The 25,546-nt window shown below is 41.8% G+C and overlaps 1 protein-coding gene across 2 annotated transcripts in view; it reads left to right on the top strand.

Annotated features, from left to right (window-relative positions):
• The first annotated feature begins 3,962 nt into the window (after window positions 1-3,962).
• Window positions 3,963-25,546, top strand: part of PHACTR1 (phosphatase and actin regulator 1) — a 515,711-nt gene continuing 494,127 nt past the window's right edge. For both annotated transcript variants that reach the window (XM_088831029.1, XM_088831027.1), the window contains exon 1: window positions 3,963-4,099. In XM_088831029.1, the coding sequence (XP_088687155.1) occupies window positions 3,997-4,099 (103 nt within the window). In that variant the 5' untranslated portion in view covers window positions 3,963-3,996. The remainder of the gene's footprint in view (window positions 4,100-25,546) is intronic.

The following is a 25,546-nucleotide window of genomic DNA, read 5'->3' as shown; positions in this document are numbered from 1 at the left end:
CAGCATGTGGGATCTCAGTTCCCGAAAGAGGGACTGACCCCTGCTCCTAGCATTAGAAGCGTGTTTTCTTAGCCACTGGACCACCAGGGTAGTCCCAACTCTAGCTTTTTTTTTTTTTTTTTTTTAAGTAATTTTTTATCTCTAGCTCACTGATATTTGTTAGTATTGTCTGAGTTAACTTCTAGAGCTGACATCTCAAGGATGCTTTGGGTTGAATCACTCAGTGCTGCGTAAGAGCTGTTCTGAACACTAGCTCTAACCTTGCCTTCTCTGTCTGGTTCTACTGTCTCAGAACAATGGGCCATTGTAAGTGCTTCTTTTGAGCAGATGAAAGTTATAAAACAGACCTGAGCTGATCAGATTTTGACATTGACTTCTGAACATTACAGTACTTCCCCACCTTTAAAAATAATGCCTTGCACAGCTATTCTTACACGTGATCTACAGCTATGCTCCCCAGAGAGGAAAATAATTTTTTTAAAATCTATTTCAGAACCTGGTCATGGCATATTAGAGAACTCAGTCATTCTCTAGTAAACCTAGTAAAATGAAGTCCCTTTTGCAAGTGAATAATCAATCATCCCTTCCCAAATACATTTAAGTAAAATTTTTCAGAGTTTTCTTAAAGCATGGTCCTTTCACACTATATGTCCATATTGTAAGACTTCAAATTCCCTTTCTTGGTCAACTCTCTAGAAACGACTGATTCCAAACCCATCCTCCAACCCCCGGGGTTCAACTCTGTTTTTCAAGTTTCCAGTTTATCATCTCCTTTTCAATCACGTATTCATTTGTGCTCACCAGCAGTGGATTGTGCGCGCACACACACATACTTTCTCTCACCCCTGAGTCATCACAATTTCAGTAGACTCACAATAGAGTTCAGAACCTGTCGCCCACATCTCACTGGGAGCTAAGGAGCCAGAAGACAGCTTTCTCCTCTCGTAAATGTCAAGTGTTCAGCATGCCTCCACTGGGGACTGAACAGAAATATAACCTTAGAGAAATCAGTCTTTGGGTCTGGGCAAAGCTCCGAGAATTCTGAGTCCAAAGTCTGCTTTCTCTGTAAGGGTGTATGATTGGTAGTTTCAGCTTCCTCTCTTAACAGGCTTAACTCTGCAGCACCAGGTTGGTGTCTGACTTGCTCTCATTGTGTGGGAAAACCCATAAGACAGACCAAAGGAGATGTTCAGGCTTGTCTTAGGAGTAGCCCACGGAGCTATGGGTATGGGAGAAGGGAATCTGGTGGTCATCCTCCAAAGGCGTCTTTTTTGTTTGTTTTGTTTTAAATTTGTGGGAATACCCATTTTATTAAACCTGAAGTAACTTCTTTTAAATGCAGCTTCTCTTTTCTCAATCCAATAGGCACATACCACACCACACTTATTGCTAATTCTGCTTGTCAACAAAGGGTACAAGAGGGTCACGGAAAACCCACTAGAGATCCTGTATTTGACTATCATTATGGCTTTGATGAGCAGATCTCAAAGTGTTGTGCCTAAAAATCCTTTCTGAGGTTGGGTAGGGAGGCTGTATCACCAGAATAAGCTCAGATATCAAAACAAAGTTTCTTTTTGCTGTTAGGTTTATTTTGTTACATTCAGACAGAGAAGATTGCATTTAGGCAAACTGACATGAGGCCAGCGGGAAATCTGACCAAACAATCAGAGGTGGAAGAGGAAGAAAGGCCAGGAAAGAGGGAGGGGGTGAAATCAAGCATTCACTCTGTATTTTACCCCCAAAAACAGCCCGCAATTATAATTACCCACCTTGCTCTGCAGCTCAGAATAAAAGTGACGTTGCACCAAACCCTACCCAAGCAGCCTGTCCTGATTAGAAAGTACTCCACACCTTGGAGAACGGAGGAGACACGAGCGAGCGCAATTTTAAATGCAAATTAAACTGAGGGGGTAGCAGAGAGAACACATAAAAGACAGTAAAACAAAACCTTTCAGTTTTCTTAAATTAGCAGTCTAATGTGTTCTAAAGAGCAGCTCCCCTCAGATCTCCTCTTAGGGGTTGCATTTCATCACAATATAAAACGGGCAGATCCGTCACTTGCCTCTGCTCCATGCTCTTGAATTGAGATTGAAGGGAAAATTAGAAGCTGTTCATTTGGGCTTCTGGGCTCAGCAGCGTTGCACAGCTTCGTTTTATGCTCAGCCGTGTCCTGTCGAAAGGGGCCAACAAGTGCTGGTGAGTATCTGCTAACTTCAAGACTCTTCCTTTCATTTATCTTTTGGGGTTTCATTTACCTTTTGGAGGGGGGAAATCTCCCAAAAGATTTACGTTACAATGCAGCTGGCAAAACCTAGGAAATTTCAGACAGCTTTTCAAGCTTCTTGCAGTGACTGATTCGCAGAAGGAAGAGAGAGTTATTTTCAGCCTAGATGCTGGTGACTGATGCGTGTATTAATTATAACAGGGGAATGTTTAACAGATGCCAGCTAAGATGGCCTGTCCCCACCACCCTCAGCCAGCATTAGGGTAAGGACTGGTACCCCGACAACTTTTCTACCATATTAACTGTTTAATCATGTATTCCTGTTGTAATTGCAAATAAAACTGGAGCTTGAAGCTCTAAAAATAATTAAACCAAAACCATTTTTTAAAATGACTATGGCAGTTCTCTGCCTGAGGATGAGTGGTGGCGGCCGGGGGTGGGGATGGGGTGGAGATGGGGCGGGAGATAGGGGGTATTGGACCCGTGTGACGGTGACATGTAGATTTTGATGGTGATGGTTTTCTGCCAAAGTTTTACACGGGAAGCTGGTCATTTTCTTCCTTCGCAGTGGAGGACACAAAGAGGCTGGGGCTGGCGTCACCTTCCGTTGCTAAGGTAACGTGCTCTGGCCATTTTATCTGATAAAGAAGTCCAGCAGATGGGTATAGTTATTCATCGCCGATCTAATTAAACAATCAAAATTGTTTACTTTCACCGGGAATATTTAGTGAGATCAAAGATGCTCCGACTGAAATTGCTCTTACTGCTGGCAGTTAACCCTTGATTTTTTTTTTCCCTCTTTTTTTGCAGTAAGTATGATTTACTGTTGGGGTAGCTTTTGGGTATTTTTAAAAGTTTCCTTCTACCAGACTTGGCTTCTTAAAATATGCACTGTTAGAAAGAAAAACGAATTAGATTATCCTTCTGAGTTTGATTTTAATGACTTGGTCTTGTTACTTCTTTCCAAAAACATCCTGCAGAAATACATACTACATTTGTGCAAGTATGTGAGAAAGGCTACATATGCTAGAAAGAATCTAACAGGCTGGTTTTTTTTTTAAATGAAATATATTAGCTTCCTGACAGGCATGATAATATTACAGGGATCATTGCAATTTGGAAATAATTGCTGGTGCTCGGCAAACCAGATTTCTTTCTCATAAGCAGCCTGTGTCAGAGGCAAGCAGGTGATGGTCCTTAGCACTTTATAAAACGTGCTGGAGGAAATCACTACAAGGAAGGAACGCGAGGCATTTTTACAGCAAACATGTCAGCTTATGTTATAAATGCAAGGCATCCGTAGTGGAGGCTCTGATTCCCAGGTTAGTGCTCACTGCTCAAGGGGGATTGGAACTCCCTGGATCAATTAAGGATCAATGTTCGGAACAGCGGATACTTAATGATGTCATTTATCAAACAGACCTTTTGAAAACAGCATGAAAATTTAAAAGCTTATTTTCCAGTTAATACACAGCAAAGAAAAACTGGTATGTTATCTCTCTTTAGCCTGGATCACCTGTATTTTCTAAGTAGAATATATTACTTTTAATAAATGTTGGTGAAATGCTTCATTTTCTCATACAGTAGAAAGCTCTGTTGACAGATGGACTTAAAACTGGAAATGTCAAATAATGACATATTTAATGGGATATTTCTTATCCCCAAATCATATTTGACAGTCTAAAGTATTGTGGATTTTTTTTTTCTCTCCCATAGGCAATACAAGTGACTATTTTGCCTTAAAACTCTTGTTTCGGGAACATCAAGCAAGCATGGATTATCCCAAAATGGATTATTTTCTGGATGTGGAGTCTGCTCCTAGACTCTTGGATGTTGAGTCAGCTCAGAGATTCTTCTACAGCCAAGGAGCTCAAGGTAATTAAAGACAGAGAGGAAACTCCTCTCATTTGCATGTTGGTTTTATATTAACAATGCCCTGTGGACTGCAGCAGTGTAAGCTCTGCTGCGGGAGTTCAACAACTGGGATTTCTCAGTTGGTAACCCCTACCGAGCCGTTTCTGGCATGGAGGCAGGCATACAGCAAAATGAATCAACCTAAGCTTCTTGATTTGGTTTAAAAGCAACCTATCTAGCTTTTGTACAGATGCCCCTTGGAAAGCTATGATAGAAAATGATGCCCTCACCTCGTTGCAACCAAAGTGTAAGACTGAAAGACTTCAAGGATGCTTTTAGCCCCAGGAAAAGGTGGAGTTTTCAGCCTCTGAACTGGAGAAGATCCAGGGCTCCCTGACCTCTCTGTCTGAAATCCAATTGGATGAGATGCTCCTGAGAGAGGCTTTGAACTCCTACAAACAGCTGCCTTATCTATTTTAGATGAATTCAGTTACAGGCTCAAGGAATCAGCAGTGTCCTTGGGGAGCACAAAGGAACATGCCTGTTGTGAAGTGTGGCTGATGTATACATTTAAATTATAGATTTTAAGATGGTCAATTAGGCTCCAGTTTGCTTGTTCTTCTGTTCCAGGGTGCACTTAAAATGTTGTGCGTGCACACTGAAGTACAGAATAGGCTGGGGTATTACATGGGCTCTCCCAACATGCGGGAGAGTTTTTAAAGCCTATTTTCCCTTTTCCGTGGGATATTTAAGGTAGTCGGGAAACCTGAGCATGAGTATATCCCAAATGGTACAGGTAACAATAGAGAGAAAGGCAATGTCCATGTTCTTAAATAGAGAAGTAGTTGAATTCTTGGAAGTCACAAGGGAGAACTAAAAAGGATAGATGCTGTTTTGATAAAGCTAGCATCTTTCACTGTTATGTGGTAATGGGCACTTCACGCAGGGCCCTGATGACTTCTGCCTTGGGTTTCCCAGTTGCCTCTTCTGATTTGGTTTTACCTGGCTCTCACGCCAAATTCTCATGGCAACTTCAGTGGCTTGCAAGCCTCCTCATTCTCCGCTTCCATTTTCCTGGATAGGATCCAGTCTTAAAGGCAACAGAGATTGGTAATTATCTGGTTGATTGGCTTGGGTCAGTATACACATCAGCAACAGCTAATTCTTCTCATCCCTGCGGCTGTGTGTAGTCAGCATCGCTCCTCTCGGCCACTGAAAGAGACATGAGAATGTTACTGAGTTAGCAGAAGCCTGAGACACTGGCCAGATCCTCCAGTGCCTTCTGGGTCTGGAAGATGCTGCTAGGAGCAGATGGAGACGGAGGCCAGAAGAAAAGGGGGAGCTGAGGCAGGGCTCCGTCCTGTCTCTGGTTCTGTGTTGAAACATTGCTGCATCTGTCCACTCCATTTGAACAGGGGAATAATGCTGGTGCCTGGGGGTCATGCACCTGAGCTGCACCTCTGTTAACAGAGCAGAGAAAGCGAGCGGATCCCAGATACTAAAGATGCCCATTTTGCCTCACAGGAGCCACGGTTGAAGCCTTTGAGAGCCGTGGGCTCCAGGCACTGACGGAAGGAAAGCATTCGGGGTGTGGGAGGCTCAGAGGACTCAAGGCAGCCTGGTGGTTGTCGGCAGATGGAGCCGGGGGTGGAGTGGTCAGGACTGTCGCCATCGGTGACTGCGGTTGAGACACCAGAGCTGGAAAGGCTGGACAGCGCGTGGGAGGTGGTAGCGTAAGCTGCCTCGGCTCCCTGAGGGACGTTCATGCGGGGATAATCAGAATGACGTTCCAATGAAGGAGTCGTGGATCTGTAGGAAGAGTGGGGGCTCCCTCAACAACATCCAGGTGGGTTTTTCATAAACCCCCTGACTTCTTGAATCAGAAATACTCGGAAAGGAAGCCACTGCCTTACAAACAAAAGTGCTACCTGATAAGAGTGAACCTCCTACTTTTTTAGTACACACACAAAAAGTTAATTTTAAGTAAATTTTAAAACACGTTGATTATTTTCTTGTCACATCAGAAGCTAACTTGGGGCAAAATTGAGAAACAGGGAGTACCAAGAGAAACTTCTATCCTTCCTTTCACTTTAAAACTGAGAACCCCTCTCCCACCAACACCTTCCCCAGAGCCCCATCGCCTAGGACTAGTCACCCCAGGGGTCTCCTGGCTGGGGAGTGACTTGCTGCCGCTATGACTTGGCAGTGCACTTTTCCAGCTCCCTCACAGCAGCGTCCTTCCACTTAGCACAGACACTACCTCTCCTGGATCACAAGGCCCTCAGCCAGGAAAAGGGACTCCAGTGAATGGGCAGAGGGCTGAGGACCCGTGGCTTACACCCTTCCCTTTCTGAACCAAATGCACAGGTGGTAGAGTGGATGTCTAAAGCCAATGGCAGGGCCCCCAGGACCAGGGAAAGGAGGGCAGGACGGTGGCTGGCTCTTGAGAAAGGCGTGTGAAGCAATCAGGGCCTTGTGCTGCCACTACATCACAACACACAGCAGCTTTCTCCACAGCCAGCCCAGCCCAGCCCAGCCTCAGGGGGATGTTAGCGAGGTCGGGTAGCTGCCACTGGATACCGTCTTCTATAAAGAAGGCCCACATGGAAAATACCATATTAAGTACCTGGAATGTGGATGACCTAGTTGGCTAAACTGATGTATGATTATTGCCTTTTACTGGGTTGTTCATTCTTGAGGCAATGCAGACTTGTCAATAGACTGATCAAGGACAGGTGTAGTATTTTAAAGGGGAAACCAAGAAAATAATTTCATTTTCCACACATTACTCTCCTTGCATCAGTTGAGGTACAAATTCATCCACTTTTGGGGAAACAGCCCTTCTATATTAACTACATGAAGAATGGTGATCCAAAGTAACAATAGAATCGCAATGTTTGTGACCCCATCATGGTGGTTTTTCGCTTTCTCTTGGAAAGCGGCAAAAAGCCTATCCCTAGGTAGAGGATATTCTGAGCTCCTAAAAGCAAGAGGAATCCAGAAAGATAAGAAAAAGAAAAAAGTGATCTAAGATCTGTCCTGGGACAGATTCTGCTGAAATTCCCAGAGAGTTTCTAAAAAAGCCAGTCCTCTGCTCTGCTGAATAAAGCAGGCTTGTTATTTCCCCCCATCTCCATTTTCCCTCGGTTTGATCTCGAGGTAGGGAAGATGAGCCTGCTTCTCCTGAGGGATTCTGCTGTAGAAAGTGTGATGTGTTAACAAGGAGCAGAAAAAAAGTCCAGAGTCATCCTGTTCATCTCCCGCCAGTGAAGGATGCCCTCCTGGTTCACCTGTGATGCTGCTTCAACAGTAAATACTGCTCACACAGAGAATCCTGCAAAAGTCCCCATTAACACAAAAGGAGAATTATGGAGGCTGAAGATGCACATGATATAAAGACCAGTCACGTCTTGACATCACGTAACTTGCAATCACCCGTCTTTCTTGTTTCTGACAATGATCTCCCACACACACAGCTTCAGAGTCATAAATTTTTTTGCATAAGCTGGGAGGGCAATCATAAAAATCACAAAATTGGCATCACAGGATTTTAGGTTGAAATGAACACTCTAGTTCAGTGATTTTTCTCTACCCTCACCCTAAACCAAGTAATCTAGAATTGGTAAGGGCCCAACCCAGGTCCCGGTGCCACATTTTACACAAGCCCCTGGGTTATTCTGGTGGGCCCTGAAGGCTGAGAACTAGCCTTATGAAGCATTAATCACTCAGCTCTGTCCCAGACTAGCAGCCTCTGTGTCATCAGGGAACTTGTTATGAATGCCAGAATCTCAGACATCCTAGACCCAGAGAATCGGAATTTAAAGATAACAAGATGGTGAGGCAATTTATGCTAAAGTTTGAGAGGCAATGATTGAACCTAGAGCACATTAGAAACACCTGGTAAGCTTCTGTGGCCTCAAGGCTGGAATCCTGGGACAAAACCAATTAAGTCAGAATCCTTGGTGTGAGTCCCACACTTGGGAATCTATCAAATTATGCTGGGTGATTCAAATGTGCAACCAGGGCTATGAACTTCTGACCTCCCATTTTACAGGAAAAGGAGGTTTCAGCACAATCATGCAGCTATTCTTGCCTGAGTATCGTTGTCTTTCCCTTTAAAGAAATCCAAACCATTGGAAAGGTGCAAGTGGGCTTTTTTTTTTTTTTTTTTTAAAGGCTGGACTATGCATCAGAGCTGCACTCTGCATATTCATTGTATCTGTTAATCCTCAAAGAAATTTAGCAAAAGAGGAGTTATAATGCTCATTTCACAAATTAGAAAAGACTGTATATTTAAATCCCCTGGAGAAGGGAATGGCTACCCACTTCAGTAATTTTGCCTGGAGAATGCCAAGGACAGAGGAGCCTCGGGGGCTACAGTCCATGGGGTCGATAAGAGTTGGACCCGACTAAGAAGCTAACACTTTGACTTTCATACATTTAAATAATAGCATAGTCAGAAGCTGAATTCAAGGATATCCTACTCTAACACCCCAAAGGCAGTAAACATAACGTTTGTGACCAATCACACTTCTGAAGATGGTGAAGCTCAGAGTGGTTCAGCCACATGCCCAGATCACAGAGCTCATCCTGAGAAAGTGGAAGAGACTAAAGGTCTCCGGGATGGAGCAGTAGGTCTCTTCTTACCACACCAGTCATGCCCTCTTTACTGTGTTCAGTTTCTTTCCTCCAAGACCATCAATATCTTTGGGTGCTTAAATGACATTCAAAAGGGAAAATATATTAAAAGGCAGCCATTTGTCTAATGTTACTAGACAATCAAATTTATGACTCCTGCTCACAATTTCCCCCTGTTTTATTATTTTAAATCACTCTTGGCACGGAACAAGGTGCTGTAGTCTTTTCTGTCGTCTACAGTGTCTTGTTCAACAAAGGAAAATGCCAGTTTTGACAACTGATGAGTGCCCCGGTGAGCAGCTAAGTCAGAAACTCCTCTAAAGCCCCCTCTCTCCACCATTTCCTACCCCGTCCCCTCCCCAGCTAGCTTCCAGCTCCTCTTTTCTCCACCCTGGGAAATCTGCCAGAACAGCTGGCTTTTCAGTCTCTGGTGGTTTAGTCGCTCAGTCATGTCCCACTCTTTGTGACCCCATGGACTGTAGCCCGCCAGGCTCCTCTGTCCATGGGATTCTCAAGGCAAGGATACTAGAGTGGGTTGCCATTCCCTTCTTCAGGGGATCTTCCGACCCAGGGATTAAACCCTGGTCTCCTGCATTGCAGGTGGGTTCTTTACCAACTGAGCTATGAGGGAAGTCTTTTTCAGTCTTTAGCTTTGAGTTTAATGTACTGTAAACTTAAAGTCTAAACCCCTGGGACTTCTTCCCGTGGCCCCAAGAGACAAAAGACATTTGGTTGCACTCAGTTGTTTGCAAATTGTTAACAACAGTCATCTGCACAGAAAATGTTCATGCTATTTTCTTTTCTTTTTTTTTTTGGTGGGATCTTAGTTTCCTGACCAGGGATTGAACATGCACCCTTGGCAGAGAAAGCATAGAGTCCTAACCACTGGACAGCCAGGGAATTCCCTAGTGCCTGCTATTTTCTTTCCTGGCGTTTATGACCCAGCTCCAATGTCCCTTCCTCTGTGATGTCTTGCCTGACTTTTCCAGGACTTTCTCCCATAATATTCTGATCAGCTTGTATTCTAGCCACTAGCATATTATATTATTCTGTTTCCACCACTTACTAGATGCACGAGTTCATGTAGATGATTTTACTTCTCTAAGCCTCAGGGTCCTAATCAAAATGCATATAATACTAGATCCACATTCATAGGGGTTTCTGAGAATGAAGGAGGTGTACTTATGAAGTGCTTGGTACATTGTTATTATTGATTCATTACTGAATCTCTTGTTTTGTTATTAAGTGCCTGTTACCTACATAGATGATGGTGATCTTAAATACCATATTCTGGATGCCTAGTACCATCCTTGATATACAGTGGAAGTATTAAGATTTACTAAAGGTCTCGGTGGAACTAAAGGAATGAAAATGCTTAAATCTGCATTACAAAGAGAAATTTGGGATTCAAGGAAAGGACTTTTGACAATTCATGATAGAGAAAATAAAAACTCCCTAAGACCTTTAAAGAATTAAAATCTTAAGTTGGAAATAGAGACTCTGCTTAAGGCTGAGGGGAGGGACAGGCAAAATTAATTTTCAAATACATAGAGAAGCAGGAAATGGAAGAAAGTCATCAACTCTGATGTACCTTCTATAAAGCAAGAAAAAGAAAAAGCAAAAACAAGAAGAAAATACAGCAGGAGGGAGTTGGTGCACAATTGAAAAGAATTAACCTTTTAAAATAGATTTCCAGGGGTTCCTGAATAGTACCCTTCTTAGAAGGACTTTTTAATATACAATAGTCTGAGAAGGCTGAGTTTTTATTCTGCCTAAAAAGTAGAATTCTGGAAGGCTTGAGCCCCTCAGCATTTACCCTGATAAACTTACTTGAGATCAAGTCAAAAGCTGCTCTGAACACGTTCCAGAAACTAGCTCTGGTTTGTCCTTTAGTTAAGATTCCTTTCTCCTTCCTTCTTCAGACCTTTACTATCTAGGCAAGTCCTTATACTTTGGGACTGCTTAATCGACGAGTTGACTCACTGGGGTCGCGGAGAGTCGGACACGACTGAGCGACTGAACTGAACTGAACTGACTCACTGGAAAAGATTCTGATGCTGGGAGGGATTGGGGGCAGGAGGAGAAGGGGACGACAGAGAATGAGATGGCTTGATGGCATCACCGACTTGATGGACATGAGTTTGAGTGAACTCCGGGAGTTGGTGATGGACAGGGAGGCCTGGCATGCTGTGATTCACGGGGTCACAAATAGTCGGACGTGACTGAGCGACTGAACTGAACTGAATCCTCAAGCTGGCTACTGTTCACACTCCTGGAAGCTGGCCGTGGATACCCACCTAAGCCCTACATGGGAGCCACACACCTGAGCAGGTTATCTTCCTTCTCCACGTCTGTCCCCTGAAACTTTAATATCATGGTCTGACACGTAGCTCATAATTCGCTCTTTAAGGACTGAGGCAAAAACAGTGATTCTAAAGCAACTGTGTCCTCGTTGAGGGCACAGTTGCCAACTAGATTGTAACCGTTTCCATTCATCCATCTGCCCCTCAGAGCTCTGCTAGGACCAGCACAGCAAAACTGGCTGCATCTTTTCTGTGTCTTCCTGGGGGTGTCCTTAACCAAGTAGTTACCATGTCATCAGACTACTTTTCAGACCCTTGTCTCTGAGAGGTGCTTCGGGTGACACTTTTCTTATGTAGGTCCCAGCCTTGTTTCTATGATGCTGAAGTCATCGCCCTCAACAAATACTCACTTTGGGGGATTTTTCTGGTTGTTGTTTTTTTTTTTTTTCTCTCTCTCTATAGCTCTAGCCAGGAAGCAGCCCGCTGTGCTTCACTCATGGGTGACAAGCTAACTACCAGGCCTTCCCTCTTAACCTCCCACACACGCCATTTTAGGCCTCTGATTGCTCACATCCAGGCTCTCCAAACCTGTGTTTAATGCAGGGAACATTGTGAAGGAGAGGGTGAACGCAGATCAAGAGGGAAGGTATTGTGGAGACAGCCAGCCTGCCAACCCTGTGCACATATAGATGACCGTGAAGCCCAACCTTCCACTTCTGGGGTGCGCCCTTGAACAGGACGTTTCTCTGCACACAAAGTAGCCTTCTTGCTGTCATCCGTTTACATGCACGTGGCTTTCCATCACTTTCCGTGCCCTTGCCCCCAGCAAGCACCTGCTTTGTCACATACTGTGATTCAGGGCTCATAAGTAGGGCATAAGGACAAGAGGCAAGAGAGAAAAGATGAGAGGATGAGACAGAGAGAGGAAGAAAATCTTATGAAAATACAGTAAAATAACTCTGCTCGATTAATAACGCCTGCTTTCACACACAGCATACAGAGAGCGGACTGAAGACTCAGTTATGACCCAATTAGCATAAACAATTCACAGGTGCTTGGAAAAAATTCACTCCTCATTACTCAAATCTGTTCCTAAAAACTTTCAGTACCGCCCTCTCTAACTGAGCTGGCAGAAGCAAGGACAGAAAGCGTAATCAAAATCAGCTCATGGACAATACCATTTTTAATATTTTTGAGAATATTTTAATAAACAATTAGACCCACATAATTATACATGGATCGAGGAGCCTGGTGAGCTACAGTCCATGGGGTCACAGATAGTCCAACACAGCTGAGCGGCTACTACTACTGGATGAATATTGGTATTAAATCGGACCTCTGAAATGTTAGGACTGATCAGAGAGATTATCTTAGCGATATCTACCTTTTTTCAATCATAAAAGCAAAATGTGCTCAGATGCTCAGTCGTGTCCAACTCTTTGTGACCCTGTGGACTGTGGCCTGTCAGGCTCCTCTGTCCATGGGATTCTCCAGGCAAGAATACTAGAAGGGGTTACCATTTCCTCCTCCAGGGGATCGTCCCAAAGGAAGATCAAACCCATGTCTCTTGCATCTCCTGCATTGGCAGGTGGGTTCTTTGCAACCATCACCACCTGGGAAACCCAAAAGCAAAGCAAGGGTAAAATACTAAGGTGTTTAGGGGAAAATGGAAAGGAAAATCAACCCTACACATGTATCTTAATTTTTTATTTTACTTTCAATTTCAAGCACATTCATAATTTTACAAAATTACAGTTATGGCATATGCAAAATTGGAGGTATGACTGAACTCTTTCCCAGGGCTGGAGAAGAATGTCATAATATTTTAGGGCTTGGGTTTTGGAATAACACAGATCTGAGTTCAGACTGTGATTTTCACTTTTCAGCTGATAATATTAGGCAGTTATTTACTCTCTTTGCCTTATTTTTCCCTTTTGAAAGCAAATGATGATAAGTTCTCAACGCAAAGGGTTCTTTTGAGGGTTTAAGTGAAACAAAGTGTTTCCCAAACCATGGTCCAATATGCTTTCAGGTAATATTTGAACTTTTTTATAATAATCCATTTTATTGTGTTTTAGAAAAGATGTAAATTGAAAATTATTTAATTGAAATATAGAAATATGTAACCAAACTTCATATTTATGTACTACTGCTTAGAATAAAGGGCTTCCCAGGTGTCTCAGCAATAAAGAATCTGCCTGCAATGCCAGAGATAGAGGAGGTGCGTGTTCGATCCCTAACTCGGGAAGATTCCCTGGAGGAGGGCTGGCAACCCACTCCAGTGTTCTTGCCTAAAAAATCCTGTGGGCAGAGGAGCCTGGTGGGTTACAGTCCACGGGGTCTCTAAGAGTCAAATGTTACTGAAGTCACTGAGCATGGCACGGCTTAGAACAAAAGGGGAAAAAAATGAGTAAAGTCCACTGAAGGAAAAACATTAAGTAAATAATAGTGTAGATGACACTTAGAGCTTGCAAAATCCATACAAGTGATATAGAAATGACTAACATTTGGAAACCCTCAACAAATAAATATAAAACACTAAGCAAAATGTCAAGTACCTGATATGCATTTAATAAATATTAGCTCTTGTGTTATGGAGAAGGAAATGGCAACCCACTCCAGTGTTCTTGCCTGGAGAATCCCAGGGACGGGGGAGCCTGGTGGGCTTCCGTCTATGGGGTCGCACAGAGTCGGACACGACTGAAGTGACTTAGCAGCTCTTATGTTAATTACCTTTTTGTCTTGTCAAGCCTCAGAGGAAAGTGGCAGGGCCTCAAGCTCCCCAGGAAAAACCTTCACCCTGTGCCATCTCTGATCTTCTCTACCACCATTTATTCCTAATTCAAATTTGCAAGCCCTTGGCAAGGTGAACGTGAAGTGAAAGGAGTGAAAGTACGAGTCACTCAGTTGTGTTTAGCTCTTTGCAATACCGAGGACTGTAGCCCACCAGGCTCCCCTGTCCATGTAATTCTCCAGACAAGAAGACTGGAGTGAGTAGCTATTCCCTTCTCCAGGGGATATTCCTGATCCAGGGTCGCCTGCATTGCAGGCAGTTTCTTTACCATATGAGCCACCAGGGAAGCCCCCTTGGCAGGATGGAACAGCCTTAAAAGACAAGAACAAGAAAAGCAGCAAAACTTCAATTTTTAAATTAAGTCACTAACAAATCCCAAAGGAATCCTCTTTATGATTTTACTACTGAGAATTTTTTTCCTGCAAGCTCTCTTAAAACATTGGCTAGAGGGATGAGATGGGCAGGAAGGTGGGAAGTGGTTTCGGGATGGGGGACACATGTACACCCGTAGCTGGTTGTCAAAGTATGGCAAAAACCACCACAGTATTGTAAAAAGTAATTAGCCTCCAATTAAAATAAATTAATTTAAAAAAGCCACAACACTGCCTAAACTGTACTGATTTCCTCTGAGTTTACAGCAAACTCTAGTTTATCCAAATGTGGCTTCCAAGAGGTGATCTGAATGAATCAGCTTTATGGAGGCTGAAAGGCATAAAGGGTGTTGACTGTGTGGTGATAAATGAAAACCAAATTTTTCATGGTAAGCACGCTAGAGTGTGCAAAAGAGTGGAAACATAATATCGCATCCACAAAACTTACATAATGTTATGAACCAATGTCACCTCAATTTAAAAAATGAGTCAGCAGTTACTTAGGAATAAGGAAATAAATTTGAGAGAATCTACTTCAAATCATATTTCTCTTTATTCTTTTGTTCCCTTAAGAAAACATGGTAATGTGAAGAAAGTGACATCAGAAAGTCCTGGAAGCTAATTCAATGCCAACTAGTAAACAGCCATATGGCTGGTTATTCAAGTGACGTTCAACCTCTATAAGCCTTTGTTTCCCCATTTGCAAGATATTAGCAATGCTTGCAATATTATTAGCATGAGTATAAAATGATGTAAATTTAGATAACAGATTCTCAGTGAATACTTGTTTAAGGAATAATTTGCCACAATAAGGAAAGAGCACTAGTTGAATAACTGTTCTGTGTCTTCAAGAAGCAAAGACAATATAGTACAATAAAAAATACCTTTATAGAACCAAAATAAAGGGTCTAAAAGGGATGAGAAAGTATCAGAGAATTGTTTGTGGAAGAGTTTGTACCTAAACGTCATGCTTCAGTCAGCACAATAGTGGTGCATTCCTGGCACAAAAAGCCAGCAGGGATAGGTCTTTCTGTAAGCAATTCAGTACGACTGGATCAGAAGATGCAAGGTGAAGGTGAGATTGGAAAACAAAGTAGAGTCCAAAGAAAGAGACCTTAAACAACAGATTCAGAAATTTAGCATTTCTTCTGTAGGAAGCACAGAACATTTGAATGATTTCTAGAGCTCAAAGAGCTTCCAGATTCCAAACCTTGTTACATATCAGAAGCAAATTCTACAGCCCTTGCCCAGGTATACAGATAAGAATCTTTGAGAGTCAAGTGAGATAATATGAGTTTTCCTATTTTAAGGAGTGGTTTTATTTTTGCAGCTCTCAGATGCTTTTAATACAAACAGTATGAGGTATAGAATTTGACTAGTCTAATTCTTTACTTTCATAAATAAGGAAAATGGAGTCTAGAGAGGTAAATGAATGAAATGCAATAAAAATTTGATTATCCAAAATCCACTGTTTTTGGAACACTAACTGTAGGCTGGGGATTCAAACTCAACAGACACATCCCCTGGCCTCATGTAGTTAGCTATCTAATACAGAGGCAGATAAAGCAATGATTTCAGTCCTGAAAGATAAATGGTAGGAGAATCTGCACACTGGGAGTTTTGTTAGCACAGATGAAGGTATCCGAATGAGAGGGCTGTGTGTGTGTGTGTGTGTGCGCGCGCGCGTGCGTGGGGAGAAAGATGGGATTCTAAGTTAGTGTCCAAGAAAAGATAAAACAGATCTGACAACGGATCTCCTCTGCATTAGATATCCTAAGGGATTCAATATCAGGTTTGGAATTCCTAAGCATGCAGAGGCAGATAACTGTCATCCTCACTGGATGGTTAATGAAGCCGTTCACTGAGAAGAAAAGGGAAGAGTGTCAAGATGGAGAGGGAGGGATTCCCTGCTGCTTCTGTAAAGTTTGGAAAACCATCCAAAACATTTTATGTACCTAGGTAATTCCTAAAATAATTTCACTAACATGTTTTACAACTGCCTCGGAATATATAGTTCCTTTGGGTCTTTAATTTTCCTTTCATATTATTTGAAGGATTGGGAGGTTATTTAAGGAAACATTTATTTTCTAAATTAGAAGTTTTCCATGTATATACAATATTTTCTCCCTAGAACTTAAAATTAATAGTCCATCTGAAATATTTACATGAACCACATGTCTGAAGTTAGCAATATTATTCAAATTCAGGCTTGTGTTTTTATAAGATGAAAATTCTGAGTTAATACTTCAGAGAGCATCTAAAGAAAACAAGTTTGTTAATGTCTCAATGCAGCTCAACCATTTTAGAGAAATATAGGCTGTCATAGAATGGTGCAAAGAAAGAAAAAAGAGAGATTCAGCTACAGTTAGTTAAAAATAGACCTTACTTTTCTTTTGAACCTACACAGTAAGATCTTCTGTTCCATTTAGTTGATTATGCATTATTTGGTGACTAAATTTGATAGGTCACAAGTGGAGAAAAAATTACTTGGCTTAGTCCAGTTTAATCCTTGTCTTTGGAAAGCAAGATCCCACTTCACACATCATCCAGGACAGCTGATTTTTTACATCAGCCCCATATGCTATGCAGAAGTTACAAGAGGAAATGACAATGAAAAGAAGACCCACATTTTCAGTGCCAGGGGCTTGGTATCTATGGCCTCAGTTAGTCCTGGAATGGGAAACTTGTGACATTATTATCCCCATGTTACCGGTGAAGTAACCCACGTTTCCAGTCATCAAGTCACTTCCCAAACCCACACAGCTATTAGGAATGGAGCTAGAATTATAACCCTGAGCCTTGTGACTCTTCCTACCACATCCTGCAGGATACTGGTGCCCATGGCAGCAGCAGGGAAGACTTCCAGGAGCAGTGGTACAAGGATGCAAAGATGTTCATGGATTTCAAACGGTAGAATGCATCATCAGTGTTACAAGATACAAGTGTGGCAATAGAGTCATTCTGTGTACCCAGACCCTTAGGTTCAGTTTTTTAAAGTGAATTTTTGCCTTGTTTACTTGGGAAATTGTCACAAGGGGATGGTGAGACCCTCTGACCTTTAGGTTGAATTTCTGGGGTGGGTGGAGGAGAGGGAGGAAATCTGCTGAAGTCCCCATATGCTAAGTTGCTTCAGTCGTGTCCGACCCTTTGCGACCCCATGGACTGTAGCCCTCCAGGCTCCTCTGTCCCTGGGATTTCCCAGGCAAGAATACTAAAGTGGGGTGCCATTCACTTTTCCAGGGGATCTTCCCCACCCAGGGATCGAAACTACACCTCTTAGGTCTCCTGCCTTAGCAGTACTGCCACCTAGGGAGCCCGCCTAAGTCCCCATGGGAGCTGCTGCTTATACTTAGAACTCATTTTCCCTCTCACTACCAAGGTGCATGCATGCTAAGTCGCTTCAGCCATGTCTGACTCTTTGCCACCCTATGGACTGTAGCCCGTAGCACATAATAATTACAGAAAAGTTAAGTGAACAACAGAATACAGACGAAACACTTAATTAGCCCATCATCTATTAATAAAAATAAATCCTCTTTATAACCTGTATAAGATTGATTGTTCTTACACTCTTTTTATGTACATGGATATACACGCTCATGCACACACATATTTTTTCAACTTAAGTTGCTTGAATTGATTACCTTTCATTTTCTCTATCTTAATTTAAAGTAAGTAAACAATTTATGTCTTGGGGTAGTTGATTCTAACCAACTTAGGAAATAAGTTGTACATGATTTGGGGGAAAAAAAGAGGAGAAAGGTCAACCAACCACACATTGTTTTTGCCCAAAGGGTGACTTTGCCAGCTGGCTTGATGTTACTGGATCTGTTCTCCTACTGTTTACTATACAGAGTCTCTGACTAATACCCTATGATTTGATTGCTCTCATCGGCCCATCTGTAGACACAACAGAATGCAAATTAAATAATTACCGAATCTGTACCGGGCAGGCCTTCTCTTTAGACACATACATTTAGGAATTTTTGTGTTTTCCCTTCGCCACACCACAATATGCTTCTGTTCTTATTATAGCCAGATAAAGCACTTCATTGCATTCCAATAGCAAGTGCCATTTAATAGTGTAGTTCCCATAGTAACAGAACATTAGAACCAGCAGTAACTTAAGTCAACTGGCCCATTTTACAGATGATGAAACTGAGGGTCAGAGAAGAAAAGAAAAGCAAACATTTGTTCATTAAATATCTACTGCGTACTAGAAGCTACATGTGTTTATTTCATTCAAAATCACAAAACTATGAGTGAGATATGACTGCCCTCAATTTATTAGAAACTAAAGCTCAGTGGAATTATCAACTCTGAAAGGCAGAGTGAGGATTCTAACGTGAATACTGAGTTACTTTTCCCTGCAACAGCCTGCCCTTCTGGAAGAAAGTGATTTAAGTAAAACAGACAGCAAGACGGTGGCACATCTGGGGCTGGAACCTGGTATCCTACTGTCTAGTCTTATGTCTGTACGTCTACATCCTGTTACTGTACATAGGGCTCTAATGGAATTCAAACACATTGTCTTCGCCCCTAAGGTCACTTTGCAAGTGACCAAGGCCAGTAGTTTGCCACACAAAGGTATGTCCAAGTGTATGTCACCCTTTTATTCATTGAACATGAATGAGAAATATTAGAATCTTTAGATCTCAAATTATGTCATTAGTTACAGCGACTACTGAAAACTGACCATGTAGGAAATATAAATAAATGAAAGTAAAGTAAAAATAAGGTTTAACATGACCTGTGCTATGAAATAAGATGGGAAAAGTGACTTGTATGTCTTAACCAGGCATGTTCGACAACAGAAAGCTGTTTAGGTTTATGTCTGACTCAATTCAACATACCAGGCCTGAACACACATTTTCCTCTTTGCATCTAGCATGTTTTAGCAGCCAGCCCCCAGCCACCCTGCACAGCATCTACTTTAAGAAACTGAGAGGAAAGGAAGCAATGAACATTTGTTGCCCGCCTACCATTTGTCAGGCTCTGTGTTCGGTGTTTTACATTTGTTATATAATGTTTTATCCTCCCAAGGCCCAGTGGAAGAGTTTATTTTATTTCTAGTTTACATATAAGGAAACTAAAGCTTGGAGAGCTCACTAACTTTTTTCCACGATCTAATAAGCATTAAGCTTGGGAATTATGCCAAGGTTTAATTTCACAGTGACAAGCTTTACTTGGAGCTGACTAGGAATAATAGTTTTGATATAATGAATGTTTATTGGGAATTTCTTTTGCTAAAGACTTTACATAGATTACATGATTAAATCCTCATAGAAACCCTAAGATGTAGGTACTATGTAAGGCCCATCTTACAGATGTAGAGGGGACAAGTGACTTACATGAAATCATTCAACTATTAAGTATGGAATTGGGGGTATAAACCTCAAAGCCTGTGCAGCTAGTTAACTTTTATTTCATATTGTCTGGAAGGAAAATAGCATCCACATTATTTACACAGTCATACAAAGTTCCACAGGTAGAGAGAGAGTAGAAAATGCCACATTCTCACACTGATGCTAGATTTGAGATGGAAATAAAAACATTTCAGCTGTAAAAGATGGGCAGAGTTTAGACAGGCAATGCTTGAAGAGAAGAAAAAGAAAGGCTTTCCAGTGGGAAAATTTGTACTGTCATCTGATACTGTTTTCCTAATTTTTGTTTGAATCTTCCGTCTTACAATTTGCCAATTAATCCATCAAACTGGTTAAGGTTTGGGTTTTCTGGTAGCCACAGATGGTATCGAAGCATTCATGAATGATGCTGTCAGTCCACTGAGAACCCGTGTGTATTACTTATCTAGTGCAGCATATCAAGTTACCCCAAAATGCAGTGACTTATCTCATAGTTTCTGTAGGTCAGAAACTCAGGAATGTCTTAGTTGGGTTGCTGTGGCTCAGAGTCTGAGGTGGCTCGGAGTCAGGATGCTGGTCAGGGCTGCAGTCATCATCAGTCTCAGGGCTTCTCTGGGGCTTTGAGGATGGCTAATGCAGATGGCACTTGGCAGGAGGCCTCAGTTTTTTGCCACATGATCCTCTTCACTGGCATTTTGGGTGTCCCTTTGACATTGCACCTGGCTTCTCCCAAGACTCCAAAAGAAAGCAAGACAGAAGCTGCAACATATTACCTGATACACCATCGCTTCCACCATATTCTAATGGTCACAGAGACCAGCCCTGATTGAGTGTGGGAGAGCATGGATGTGAATGCCAAGCGTTGGGGATCCCTAGGAGCCATCTGGAGGCTGGCTATCACAACATACAAGTATTCAGGGAAGCAGAAAACTTCTCCAAAACACAGAGGACATGGTTCCTATACTCAAACAGTTTTTATTTAATATGTCTTATATATTTTAAGTAGTTTTAAAACAAGGCACAATTTTATATAAATCAAAATATTAGTCCTTCCGGGGGAGAAACCACTATGCAATGTTATGGGAGCTATTCAATAGTATTAAATAGTATCATATTCATCTTTATCCAGATATCAGACCTAGGTACCAAAGCCCTAAAGGAAGAGTCAGAGCAAAGTCAATGTGAGACCCATGTAGCTACAGGGAACAGGGCTGGTCTGAATGCCTGGACATGGAACCATGTCTTTGGGAAGCCACCACCTTTGGGGTATGGCCGCACAAGCTGAGCCCTTCACAATTCCATAATTCTACTTATATGGGCTGGGATGTGAATGGTGTACCCCCGCCTGAAGTTGAACGACACTGAATACCAAGGAGATAGAATGCTGGGAAGCAGTGGAAAAAACTAGACACCTGTACCCTCTCCTTTGTGGGCCCCACGAAATTAGCCACAGAAATAGGCATAAACAGCAGAACTGCGCAGAATGGACAGCTCCTTTAATTGCAAGTTTAAGCGGAGAGCTCTAAGATGTGCCGACAACAGCTCCTCAGATTCTTGGTTATCTAGCAAAGCATCCATATGTACAGAAAAGAAAAAATATCTCAGCAGCTACATACTAAATTTAGTTTCAATAAAAAGCACAAAAGCCTTTTTGGTACATTTGTGTTAAGCCTATTTAAAACATATGCAAGTTACTGCTGCAATCTTGTTGGCTTGATATTGTAGTTAATAACATTCATCTTCATTATTGGCATTTTGCATTTTCTACATAAACGATTTTCAGTACCATCACTCTACTGAGTGACATCACACTGATTTTAACTGGGTTTAATTGCAAGGTGTAAAGGCTCTTATATATCTAATTTGTGTTAGATATGCAAAATAGTATAACACGTATACTTAGTCTACACAGTCCCAATTCTTTAATCTGTTTGACAATACTATTCTAGAATAAATTTTTTAACAAAAACTCAAACACATCTAGCATAAATGTAGAATCGATTACCCTTAAGATCATTACTGTATTTATCTGCAGCCTGTGGTAATGGATGACATGATAATTTTTCAGAAAGATGAACGTAATGATGGGCCGTCATCTCTAATCCTTGGAAACTTTTGCAAATAGAAGGAAACATATTTTTACTAGTACTTTTAAACTTTTATTGGAAAGAATGTAAAACTTATGGAAAATTTGCAAAAATAAAATAGTACAAAGAACGTTTATGTGCCTTTTATGCAGATTCACCTGTTGACCTCATTTGATTATCATTCGCTGTCCTGCCTCTAAAGTCCCTAACCTATCTGTTTATTGACAGATGGATCAATTGCCCTAGCCAGAGAGGAGTGCAAAAGTATATATGTTAAAAAGAATTTTTTTCCTTGTGATGAGAACTCTCAGACTTTACTTCTTAACAGCTTTCATATATGAGCTATAGCAATGTTAATTATATTTCTCATGTTGTATATTATGTCCCTAGTACTTTTTATCTTATGACTTGAAATGTACCTTATGACTACCTCCATTCAATTCCCTCTTCCACTCCCACCGCTGGTAACCACAATCTGATCTCTTTTTCTATGAGTTCATTTGTTTATTTGTAAAATATAATTAACCTACAACACTGTTGGAGAAGGAAATGGCACCCCACTCCAGTACTCTTGCCTGGAAAATCCCCTGGACGGAGGAGCCTGGTGGGCTGCAGTCCAAGGGGTCGCAAAGAGTCGGACACGACTAAGTGACTCCACTTTCACAACACTGTTAGCTCCTGCTGTATAGCACAGTGATTCTACATTTCTATACATTTCAAAATGGTTACCACTGATGAGTCTATTCACAGTATGTCACCATACAGAGGTATTACACAGTTATGACTATATTCCCCACAATGTACATTTCTTACTCTGACTCATTTATTTTGTGACTAGAAGCTTGTACCTCTTAATCTCCTCACCCACCCCTCTCACCCCCCATCCTTTTCCACAAGCAGCCACCTCTCTGTTCTCAGTATCCACATCTCCACTTCCATTTTCTTAAGTCTGTTCATTTGTTCTGCTTTTTAGATTCTACATATAAGTGAGATCACGTAGTATCTATCTTTCTTCATCCCTGCCAGAGTCCATCCGCATTGTCACAAATGGGAAGAGCTCGTTCTTTTCCGTGACTGAGTGGTATTCCCCTAAATATACAGACCACGTTTTCTCTATCCATTCATCCACTGATGGGCACCCAGATTGTTCCTGTATTCTTGACACTGTAAACCATGCTGCAGTGACTATAGGGTTGGACATATCTCCTCAAATCCATGTTTTTGTCTTCTTCAGACAAATACCCGGGAGTTGTATTATGGTGGTCCTATTTACAGTTTTCTGAGGAACCTTCACACTGTTTTCCACATCCTCTCCTAAAACTTGCTATTTGTCATCTCCCAGTAAAAACCACTCTGTGAGGCAAGAAGTGATATCCCACCGTGATTTGGACTTACATTGACATAATGGTTGGTGATACTAAGCATCTTTTCATGGGCTTATTGGCCATTTGTGTGACTTTGGAAAAATATCTATTTACATCTTCTGCTTATTTTTTAATCGAGTGGATTATTTTTTATGTTGAGATGTATGAGCTTTTTGTATATTTGGGACCATTATCAGATATAGCATTTGCAAATGTCTTCTCCCATTCAGTAGCCTGCCTTTTCATTTTGTTGATAGTTTCCTTCACTGTGCAAAAGCTTTTTGGTTTGGTGCCATCCCATTTATTTCTGCTTTCATTCCCTTGCCTGAGGAGACATATCCAAAAAAATATTGCTAAGACTGATGTCAAAGGCCATACCTCCTATGTTTTATTCTGGAAGTTTTATGGTTTCAGGTCTTAGATTTAAGCCTTTAATCCATCTTGAGTTTATTATTGTAGGTAGTATGAAAAAGTAGCCCAGTTTCATTCTTTCGCAGGTAGCTCTCAAGTTTTCCCAGCAGCACTGCTTAAAAAGGCTGGCTTTCCCCCAGTGTACATTCTTGCCTCTTTTGTCATAGATTAATTGACTGTATAAGTGTGGGTGCATTTCTGGGCTCTCTATTCTGTCCCATTGACCTATGTGTCTCTGTTTTTGTGCCAGACGACCCTTGCATTTTTATAGCTGAGGTGACAGTGAAATGCCCAGTGGTACTCACTGAAGTAGTGGTAGGACTGGGAGCAACACCCACCACCCCTAATCCACACCCCAGGGCTCCTCCCCTGACATTAGTCATAGACGAGACAAGTTCAGTCAGTCAGTCGTGTCTGACTCTTTGCAACCCAATGAACCACAGCACGCCAGGCCTCCCTGTCCATCACCAACTCCCGGAGTTCACTCAAACTCATGTCCATCGAGTCGGTGATGCCATCCAGACATCTCATTCTCTGTCTTCCCCGTCTCCTCCTACCCCCAATCCCTCCTAGCATAAGACTCTTTTCCAGTGAGTCAACTCATTGCATGAGGTGGCCAAAGTTCTGGAGTTTCAGCTTTAGCATCAGTCCTTCCAATGAACACCCAGGACTGATCTCCTTTAGAATGGACTGGTTGGATTTCCTTGCAGTCCAAGGGACTCTCAAGAGTCTTCTCCAGCACCACAGTTCAAAAGCATCAATTCTTGGGCAATCAGCTTTCTTCACAGTCCAACTCTCACATCCATACATGACCACGGGAAAAACCATAGCCTTGACTAGATGGACCTTGGTTGGCAAAGTAATGTCTCTGCTTTTTAATATGCTATCTAGGCTGGTCATAACTTTCCTTTCAAGGAGTAAGTGTCTTTTAATTTCATGGCTGCAATCAGCATCTGCAGTGATTTTGGAGCCCAAAAAACTAAAGTCTGACACTGTTTCCACTGTTTCCCCATCTATTTCCCATGAAGTGATGGGACCAGATGCCATGATCTTCGTTTTCTGAATGTTGAGCTTCAAGCCAACCTTTTCACTCTCCTCTTTCACTTTCATCAAGAGGTCTTTGAGTTCCTCTTCACTTTCTGCCATAAGGGTGGTGTCATCTGCGTATCTGAGGTTATTGATATTTCTCCCGGCAATCTTGATTCCAGCTTGTGCTTCTTCCAGCCCAGCGTTCCTCATGATGTACTCTGCATATAAGTTAAATAAGCAGGGTGACAATATACAGCCTTGACGTACTCCTTTTCCTATTTGGAACCAGTCTGTTGTTCCATGTCCAGTTCTAACTGTTGCTTCCTGCCCTGCATACAGGTTTCTCAAGAGGCAGGTCAGGTGGTCTGGTATGCCCATCTCTTTCAGAATGTTCCACAGTTTATTGTGATCCACACAGTCAAAGGCTTTGGCATAGTCAATGAAGAAGAAACAGATGTTTTTCTGGAACTCTCTTGCTTTCTCCATGATCCAGCGGATGTTGGCAATTTGATCTCTGGTTCCTCTGCCTTTTCTAAAACCTGCTTGAACATCTGGAAGTTCACGATTCACATATTGCTGAAGCCTGGCTTGGAGAATTTTGAGCATGACTTTACTAGCGTGTGAGATGAGTGCAATTGTGACGAGACAAAGAACACAGCAAATTTTGGAAGCCAAATAATGGAGGATAATAGTCAGAAATGAAAATGTCATAAAATAATTCAAGAACATGCGCATGTGGATGGATGTAGTATTTTAATGTCCCTTTTGTAAAAAGTATATCTATCTAGAATTATTTCAGTAATACTGGTCCACATTATAGAGATAATATTAAAGTACATTTAAGCTCTTTTGAAGAAAAGTAAACATAAGATAGTAGCAATATGACATTCCTAATCCTCTGAAACAGCGAATGAATAAGAAGCAGAAATTCAAAGATGTATTTCTCAATGTCAAGAACCATTATTAAGTAATATCAAAGGAACAGAGAAAGCTAAGACTAGGTACTCCTTCAGATGACTTTATGGTTTTTGATAAAGGCAACACTGATGAATGAAAAGTTGAGAGGGTGGGGAATCCCAAACTTTTGAAACAATCAAACAGCACAGCA

This window comes from Moschus berezovskii, chromosome 23, assembly GCF_049115385.1.
Source record: "Moschus berezovskii isolate FMDL1 chromosome 23, NW_MosBer_1.0, whole genome shotgun sequence".
Lineage (NCBI taxonomy): Eukaryota > Metazoa > Chordata > Mammalia > Artiodactyla > Moschidae > Moschus > Moschus berezovskii.
The sequence above is the reverse complement of the archived record's forward strand: the minus strand, read 5'-3'. Positions and strand labels throughout refer to the sequence as shown.